The sequence below is a fragment of the Sceloporus undulatus genome, chromosome 3 (genome assembly GCF_019175285.1).
Source record: "Sceloporus undulatus isolate JIND9_A2432 ecotype Alabama chromosome 3, SceUnd_v1.1, whole genome shotgun sequence".
NCBI lineage: Eukaryota > Metazoa > Chordata > Lepidosauria > Squamata > Phrynosomatidae > Sceloporus > Sceloporus undulatus.
Window position 1 is genome coordinate 990,344 of NC_056524.1, and position 9,744 is coordinate 1,000,087.

At 45.6% G+C, this 9,744-nt stretch overlaps 1 protein-coding gene across 1 annotated transcript; it reads right to left on the minus strand.

Annotated features, from left to right (window-relative positions):
* Window positions 1–903: 903 nt before the first annotated feature.
* Window positions 904–9,331, minus strand: RHOG (ras homolog family member G). Its single transcript, XM_042458142.1, has 2 exons — window positions 8,753–9,331; window positions 904–3,037 (listed from the first exon to the last, which is right to left on the minus strand). Exon 2 carries the CDS (start codon window positions 2,996–2,998, stop codon window positions 2,423–2,425), a length of 576 nt encoding a protein of 191 aa, XP_042314076.1. The 5' UTR covers window positions 2,999–3,037; window positions 8,753–9,331; the 3' UTR covers window positions 904–2,422.
* Window positions 9,332–9,744: the final 413 nt, after the last annotated feature.

The following is a 9,744-nucleotide window of genomic DNA, read 5'->3' on the forward strand; positions in this document are numbered from 1 at the left end:
TGGATACCCAAATTCTCAGACTTCAGTGAAAGTTTCTGGGGCCCAGGACTCAGGCAGGCGATGCTCTTTGTGGTCCCAGAAAGGAAGTTATGGCCAGTGTTGCAATGTTTCAATGGACGGCATCGGGGTGGAGGGCGTTGCTCTGCAAGAGGGTGTTTTATGCATGATTTTTTAATACTACCAACTGGACACCAAAGCCTGGATGTCCTCTGCAGAAGTGCAAAAAAGGAAGAGTAGGAAAGAAGCGGGGTGAAGCAAGGCAAAGCTAAGCTGCGCAGACAACGGATTTGGAGCCCTGTAAACAACCCTCGTCTCCAAGAGAGGAACTGCTCTGCAAGTGGAAAAGCTGCATTGCACAGCCCTTTGAGAAAGGAAGAGCGACTTCCCCTAAGTTAAATAAAGACCAAGTGGGCCTCAAGACCCTGAAGGCGCCAGGTCCTGTCTGGCCTTGGCGGCTCAGCAGGGTCAGCCCTGGCTAGGACTTGGGTGGGAGGCTGCCAAGGAAACCCAGGTACTGTGGGCTCTATTTCTGAGAAAGGGACTACCAAAACCATCTCTGAGTGAGATTCCTTGCCTAAGAAAACCCTATGAAAAATTCATGGGATTGTGTGGACTTTAAGGCACATAAGCACATATAACCTAACTACTCTAAAGGCACCAGATTCTGTCTGATCATGGAAGCTAAGCAGGGTCAGCCCTGACTAGTACTTGGATGGGAGACGGCCAAGGAATCCTAGATGCTGGAGGCAGAACCATCTTTCAGAGTAAAGAACTGGCAAAACCATCTCTGAGGCTTCCTGGCCTAAAAAAAACACTATGAAATTCAGGGGCTCACCATAAATAAACAGGTGACTTGAAGGCACATATACACACTTTGACGGCCCTAAATACCCTAAAGGCATCATCAGGTCCCATCTGATCTTGGAAGCTAAGGAGGGTCAATCTTGGTTAGCCCTTGGGTGGGAGACCACCGAAGAATGCCAGGTGCTGTTGGCTCTGTTTCAGAAGAGGGAATTGGCAAAACCACCTTCGACTTTTTCCTTGCATACGGAAACCTTTTGAAGTCCATAGGTCGACAGGTGACTTGAAGGCACATTGGCACACATAGTCTAAATCCCCTAAAGGCCCCAAATTCCCCCTGATGATGGGCGCTAAGCAAGGTCAGGCCTGGCTAGTGTTTGGATAGGAGACTGCTAAGGAATCCCAGGCTCTGCAAGCAGTGGAAGGAACTGGCAAAACCATCTCTGAGTGGGATTCCTTTGCCTAAGAAGACCCTATGAAAAATCTGTGGGGTTTCCATAAATCGGCAGGCGATTTGAACGTACATCTGCACAAACAGAGGCTCGGTCCTTGCGATGGAAACAGGTTGCTGTGTATGACAGCAGATCGATAAGGCAGGGAGGGATTCTGGGTGAAGCAGCAAGGGGTCTACTCTGAGAAAGGCAGGAAAGGATCAGCATGGGAACGTGAGGGGATCCCTGGAATCCGATGAGCTCCAGTAAAGCAAATTCAAGTCCACCAAGGCTCTTCCTGGAGAGAAGAGGAAAGCCTTCCGAAGTTCAATGCTGTTGACAGCTGTCTCTTTCCAAGCTGGAATTGCACAGGTGGCCATTTCAGTCCGGCCCGGTGAGCAGTCTCTTCCCATCCGGCCCCAGGGCCTTGCTGACCACCCAGTGCAAGGCAGCCTCCTACAAGACCCGCATCTGGACGCCAGAGGACAACCTCCATTGGAGCAGATGGCTTGGCCTTCCTTGGCCTCCTCTCCTTGCTTGCTCTCTCCTGAGGCGTCCTGTCTGCCGAGCAATTTCTTGGATATAGTGTTTTTTTTTTGTGGGTTTTTCAGGCTATGTGGCCATGTTCTCCATTCTCTGAAGATGCCATCCACGGATGCTGGCAAAACATCAGGAATAAACTCTTCTAAAACATGGCCCCATAGCCCAAAAAACCCACAAAAAACAATGGTTGCCGGCCATGAAACCCTTCAACTTCCCAAATTCTTGGATACGTTAGCAAATAATAAGAGTGATGGGTTTTGGAATAATAAAATAATGTCCTTTCAGTTGCAGGAGTGGGGCAGAAACGAGTTTCTGACAACCAAACAGGAATGGGGACATCTGGCTCTCCTACAGCAAAGGACCGTGATGTCGAACCAAAAGCCTAAACTGGATTAGTGCCTTAGTGATTTTTTCCTGGTTTTCAGTTTTGTTGACACCCTGAGCGTCTGGGTAATTCCTGAATTAAAAGGGAGCAAAGTCTGGGCAGAGGAAGACACAGAGAAAGCCAGGTGGGGTGGGGATGATCCCAGATTCGGCCAAGGTAGAAGGTGAAGGGAGGCGATCCACCCTTTTCTGAGCCCCTCGTGGGCCAAAATCCTTCTGCCGGATCAACAGCGTTCTGTGGAGAGCAGCAGAATAGCCCTCCTTCACAAGAGGACGCAGACTTTCTTGGGTTTGGCTGGAGCTGGGTTCAGAACCGCCCGGACGGCCTCAGTGAAGACGTCCTTGATGCCCTCCTGGTTGAGGGCCGAGCACTCCATGTACTTGACCGCATGGATCTGCTTGGACAGAGCCGCCCCTTGCTGCGGGGTGATGGGCAGCTGATTCTGCTCCTTCAGCTTCTTCACGGCCTCCGGGTTGCTCCGGAGGTCCTTCTTGGTGCCCACGAGGAGGATGGGCACGTCCGGACAGTGGTGGCAGACCTCTGGGTACCACTTGTGCTTGACGTTCTCGTAGGAGGAAGGGCTGGCGATGGAGAAGCAGATGATGAAGACATTGGTCTGTGGGTAGGAGAGGGTCCGGAGGCGGTCGTACTCCTCCTGGCCCGCTGTGTCCCACAGGTTCAGGTTGATCGTCCGTCCGTCCACCGTGTTCTGGGCACTGTAGTTGTCGAAGACGGTGGGGATGTACTCGTTGGGGAAGGCGTTGGTCGTGTAGCAGATCAGGAGGCAGGTCTTGCCCACCGCCCCGTCGCCCACCACCACACACTTGATGCTCTGCATCTCCGCAGGCGCCCCGTCTCTCGCACCCGTTTCAGGCGTCTGGAAGAGGGAAGCAGTGAGAGAGAGAGAGAGAGAGAAGACTTTCAGTTACTTATCCTTATAGGAGGAAGCAACATTAACAACCTAAGATAATGCGGACAATGACACCATAATATTACCAGAAGACATTCAGGAATTGGAACAGTTAATAAGGAAGGTCAAAGAGGAAAGTGCAAAGGCAGTTCTGATGCTGAACATAAAAATAATGACCGCAGAAGAAATACAGATTCAATCTGGACAATGAGGAAATTGAAATATTTGAGGAATTCCCATATCTAGGATCAAACACTGACCAGAATGGAGACTGCAGTCAAGAAAGACGAAGAGGGCTAGGAATGGGAAGGGCAGCTATGAAAGAAAAGATACTGAAGAGCAAAGACCTATAGCTGAGCACCAAAGTCAGAATGGTCCAGGCCATTCATAGAATCATAGAATCATAGGCCTGTTATAGACAGCCAAAATAAAGCTGCTTCGAGTCACTTTGGAGGTATGGTATTTCAATGATACATGCGTCCTAAGAGTCCAAAGGCCGCACCAAAGCCACTCTCCAGTCCTAAGGACTGGAGTGCAGCTTTGGTGAAGCTTCTAGACTCTTAAGACTCATGCATCATTGAAATACCATACCTCCAAAGTGACTTGAAGCAGCTTTATTTTGGCTGTCTGTAACAGGCCATAGAGCTGGAAGAGACCCCAAAGGCCATCCAGTCCAACCCCATTCTGCCATGCAGGAACTCTCAGTCAAAGCACACCCATCAGATGGCCATCCAGCCTCTGTTTAAAGACCTGCAAGGAAGGAGATGCCACCATCCTCTGAGGGAGTGTGTTCCACAGTCAAACAGCTCTTACTCTCAGGGAGTTCCTTCTAATGTTGAGCTGGAATCTCTTTTCCTGGAGCTTGCATCCATTGCTCCAAGTACAATTCTCTGGAGCAGCAGAAAACAAGGTTTCTCCCTCCTCAATGTGACATCCCTTCAAATAAACAAGGGCTATCATATCACCTCTTAACCTTCTTTTTACAGGCTAAACATCCCCAGCTCCCTAAGTCCTTCCTCATAAGGCATGGTTTCCAGACCCTTCACCATTTTAGTTGCCTTCCTTTGGACACATGGCTCCAGTTTCTCAATGTCCTTTTTGAATTGTGGCGCCCAGAACTGGACACAATATTCCAGGTGGGGCCTGACCAAAGCAGAATACAGTGGAACTATGACTTCCCTTAATCTAGACACTATACTTTTATTGATTGTTATCAAGTTTGGTTTTAATAAACATGCGGTCTGTGCTATGACCCTGACTGACCCGATAGAGGACCCGCCATTAAGTCAAAGGCGAGGAGGAGGAGACCCACCTAGGCAGCTCCCCTTGCAAAGGCAGAGCTCCAGGAAAAGATAGAATTGGACATTCTCCGCAGGAAGTTTGGGAGTCGCCAAACCAGAACCGCCTCTGCTGCCCAAGGAAGACAATAGACTTGGCTTCACACCTGATGAGCCAGTGATCAGCTTAACCACTCAGGAATCAAGTCGGATGCCCCTCCGAATTGTGTCCAGAGCTAAATGCACTGTGCAACACATTACCTGCTCTTGGCTTAACAAAGCCCAAGCAATCAACACTTTTGTCTAGCAAGTCCCCATAGCCTCCGGATACGTTTCGCCCTATAAAAACCCTGGGGTTTGGACCCTCCTTGTGCTAGTGCTAGGGTTGCAAGCTGGTCCACGCCAGATTGAACTCTGCTCTTAGCTCCCGCGGCCCTCTTCCCCCGTGCTCCGCGGCTGTGATCCACTGTCCATCCAAGCTTCATCAGACTTCTAAGGTAGTACTCCCTAGTGGTGCCTCTCTTTCTCAAACCTATCTCCCAAACTCACCCATCCCTCTGCTATAGCAGTGAGTGTGTGTGTGTGTGTGTGTGTGTGTGTGTGTGTGTATGCTCCCCTTTTGCTGTGTGGTTTTCCCTGTGCTTTAATAAACGTCACCTTTTAATTGTACCTAGTTGGTATCAGCGTCTCTTTCTTTTGGGGCTTGCTGGCGACCACTGGAATACATTGTTGGGACCCGATTCCGGCACGTGGTATTCTTAGGGCCACCTCTCGGCTATATTTGAGCCAATTAAAATTCCCCTAAACAGATCCTTCCTAACATGATGTAGCCTAGCATCGCATTGGCCTCTTTAGCTGCTGCATCACATTCTTGACTCATGTTCAACTTGTGGTCTACTAGGACTCCTAAATCCCTTTCATGTGTATAAGTCTCCTTAAGCCAGATGTCCTATATCTATGCTTTTCATTTTTTTCACTGAATACAGTACCTTACATTTCTCCCTGTTGAAGTTCATTTTGTTAGCTCTGACCCAGCTTTCTAATACATTCGGGTCATGTTGAATCTTGGTCCTGTCCTCTGAAGTATTAGCTATTCCTCCTAATTTGGTGTCATCTGCAAATTTGAAAAGTATAGCCCCAATTTTGTCCTCCAAGTCATTGATAAAGATGTTGAATAACCCTGGGCCCAGGACAGAGCCCCACTGGTCACTTCTCTCCAGGATGAAGAAGAGAGCCATTGTTGAGCACCCTTTGGGTTTGGCCAGTTTTGTCTTCCAGGGTAGATGCCAGTTTGTCCTGATTTGGGGTGGTACAAAGCCACAGCCTGCCAGATGGGACAGGACACCCTCCACTTATCCCTCTTTTAGCCAGAGAGTGCCGTTTTCAGGGGAAGAGAGGAAGCTGGCTGATGGGGAACCATGCAAAGAACTGAGCCGAGATGTTGGGGGCTGCGCATGATTCACCAGCAAGCACCCAGTCACAAGCCTCTGCTGAGTTTGTGGCCTTTGATGGAGACCTGGGAGGGATGGACAGGCTTCAGGGCAGGTGCCTTGGCCCTGCGAGTGGCACAGAACTGGGCAGGTGGCTCATCTGGAAAGAAGGGTCATCATCCCCCAAAACTGACAACAAGGGTAGCTTGATTGTGAGTTCCTGCATGGCAGAATGGGGTTGGACTGGATGGCCCTTTTTGGGGTCTATGTGATTCTATGTATCTACCCACAGAAGCCTAAAATGCACTGGTAACCCCAGCTAGAGGAGGCCCACTGAATCATTATCCCCATTTGATATTGATGAATTATTTCCATTCGATAATTAATTCAGTGGATCTGCTCTTGTTGGGACGAAGCGGATGGATGGAACGACCGATGAGGATAATGGAAAGGGCAGAGACCTAAGAGGAAGGGGTGGGGGATTATTGTACCTGCCCAAAACATGCCAGAAAACCACACTCCCCCAAAGAAAAAATCCCTAAGTGTGTCTCCAATGTCAATTTTAAAAAAGAAAGAAAGGGTACACCAAAACCGAAGAAGCAGAAATGACAACAACCGACAAACTGCAGCCAAACCCAAACAAGTGAGACTGCATTCGCTCACACATTTTTGGCCGCTCCATAAGACCCCCCCCTTTTTTTTATTGCCATGCAAAGAGGCACTTTTAACACAATTTTTTAAAAAGGCATTTGTCCCATTAAATAAATCGGGTGACGGAACCATTTTAATTTCTTTTTTTCAAATGGATAAACACAGCATAATGTCATAGGAGTTTATCACTTTGGGGCTGATATTGGCATTAAAGAGAGATTGAGTCTCTCTATTGGGAGAAAGGCGGGAGATAAGAAAATAATAATAATAATAATAATAATAATAATAATAATAGTGCATTTAAAGCATCCTGCAAATAAAGCGAAAATGTAATTTCGCAAATGATTATCACATGCAATTGCGCAAATAAGGTGATATCGGATTCGGAAGTGCATTGTTGCTGTAATCCCAAAAGTAAAACGATGCGTGTTGATCCTTCTTTGTAACCACTTTAATTGTGGGTTTTGTGCGACGTCATGTGAAATCGTTTCGCGTAATTACATGATTTTTCAGGGATATTCACGGGATAAACTCCCGATCTCCAGAAGCAATAAGAAGCATCCATAACATATAACAATAAAATAAGCATACAATCTTTTTGAAGGTTGTTTTCTGATTGTTTCATGCGCGGTGTTCCTTCATTTCTTCCTGTTCTGACTATGTTTGGTGTTTGTGGATACGACTCTCACTGTCCTTTTTTCCCTTTCAATAACTGACATTCCTCCCCACACGTTACTTAGATATTTCATGACCGGATCCAACTGCAAAGCTCCTTTATTCCTATAAATATAAGTATTTATTTATTTATGTGACTATAAATATTGCATAGAGATGCAACTTAATATGTGTGTTATATGTACAACCGTGTTTTAACTGTGTTGTAACCCACCTCGAGCCGCAAGGAGAGGCGGGTAAGAAATAAAATTATTATTATTATTATTATTATTATTATTATTATTATTATTATTATTATTCCATTAATTTATGTATGGAATTCTGGTATTTTTTTAATTTTAGTGCAGAATCACCATTTTCTTTTTGTAAATAACTTATTATTATTAATAAAAGGAAGAACACAGAAACACAGTAAGCTCCAAAATTGAAGGGCATTCTCCTTATTCTCTAATTACTCTACTTATAAAATTATATATATATATATATATATACACACACACACACACACACACACAGATAGATAGATAGATAGATAGATGTACATATTATTCTAGTACTTCCTTACATCTGTTTCAAATCTGTAAATCCTATACTATATTGTAAACTTTCTATTTTACATTATTTGACTCTATAGGTAATTAATTAATTATTATTATTATTATTCGATAGCCTTCTGTCCCTTCTTAATAAGCAATCTATCGTCACGGACAGATAATCTCCAAACATTTTATTTCTTCTCCTTAGTTATTTATATTTTCGCTCAAAAATTATTCCAACAAAATTTCCCTTCCCTTCCTTCAAAAAAAATTAATCATCCGTTCCCAATTTGGATTAAAGTCATCCAGAGATTATTTTCTTAATGAGATAAGTCAGTCTATCCATCTTCATGTAATCACATATCTTTAATCTTTTAACTATATATATAACAAATTCTAAAAGAAATGATTCTACATAATCTAATAAAAACAGGATTATCTTCTCTAGTTCATATCACATTCCGTATGTTATATATACATATATGATCATAATCCTTAGTATACTGTACTTAGTTTACTTCCTAAAGTTGTCCCAATAGCTAGTCTTATAAATGATATCCGCTCCTTGTCCTATTCTCCGTCCTAATAAAAATAACCATATAAATCATATAGCAATCAGCAACTTTTTCATGACAGTCTCTTGGAGTCCAGAGCTTCCTTCATCTTTTCTGTCTCTGTTTATTTATTCTTTGACCCATTTCTGAGAACAGGCTTTAAATTGCTCAGTTTTCCAAAGGGTCGCAAGTCTTAGCCTAGCGGCGCTTATCATCTAAAATAATAATTTGCCATGCCTTCTCTAAGTCTTCATCTTCTAGCATGTTCTATCATGTTCTATCTGATGACAGAGAAGCGTTTTAATTTTGCGGCATCAAGAGGGTTGGAAGAGACCCCCAATTACCCCAATCGAACCCCATTCTGCCGCGCAGGAAAACACCGTCGAAGCACAATGGACAGATTTCAGACAGAGACTTCTTGTCAGTTCAAGACATTTGCCATAGAGCGCTCTTTTTAAAAGCCCAGCGATCTGGAAGAATTTTGTATCCCGAAAGCCAACCGGCACGAATCCCCGAGAGGTTTATGGACTCATAACCTAAGAACAGAGTATGTACTCACATCTCTCCTGGCGCTTGCAAAGCTAGCAGCGGCGGCGGCGGCGGCCTCTCCCTTCTCCCCCTTTGCTTCCTCTTTGGCTTCTTCTTGAACTGCACAGAAAACACCGGCCTGAATTGAGGAACTCTGGGGTCAGCGGCAGTCCTTCCGAAACCATGATCTAAAAGAGAGGCACAACTAGGCTTCCAGGAATGACAAGAGAGACTCAGTCAGGAAACATTACTCTTCCAAGTGGAGAGCCCTTGGGCCACAAGGGAAAAGACGCCACAATTTGAGATATGTTTCACTCTTTTAAAAGGTTGTCTTGCCTTTCAACACAAAGCTGTCCGCTTGAACCTTGAGCCGTTTCTGCAATTCCCTGAAGATGCCAAAGCCACAGATGCTGCCGGCGAAACGTCAGGAAGAAACCCTTCTAGAACAGGGCCACATTTTGCCTGAAAACCTACAAGAAACTATGGATGCCGTCTGCCATGAAAGCCTTCGATTTCACATTTCTTGACCGTTTCTAAAAAGCGTTACTTCTCACGAACGCAACTTCGCTGCAGAGGTGACAAAACACTCTTTCGACGCAATGAGTTTGTGGTCGCCTTATAAAAGAAGGCCTGAGAGTAAAATACAAAGGGGCTGGGCATGCAAAGAGGAGCACGAAAGAGGAAGAGGAAGGAAAGGAGGAGGACGTTTCCATCCACCGTGTCAGAAATTGCAAAACCCTCCTTGCAAGGAAGGCAAAGAGGGAAGGAAGACAGCTGGGGAATTCCTCCAGACGCTTCTCTTGCCATGCACCGTTAAAGGCCGCTTGCAAATCCCCTCCAGCCAAGAAGAAGACACCAAAGGGAGAAGTGTGGGTTTGGGGTTGAGAGAGTTGGACTAATAGGGTTTCTCTGGGGACCAGGGTTCAAATTGTCACTCACCCACGGAAACCCACTGGGCGGCCTTGGATAAGTCCCACTCTCTCAGCCTCAGAGCAAGGGAAAAGCAAAGTCCCAGTGAGCAAA

Bases quoted from the DNA above. Each gene is read 5' to 3' on its own strand.
- RHOG (XM_042458142.1), bottom strand. From the start codon at position 2,998: ATGCAGAGCATCAAGTGTGTGGTGGTGGGCGACGGGGCGGTGGGCAAG.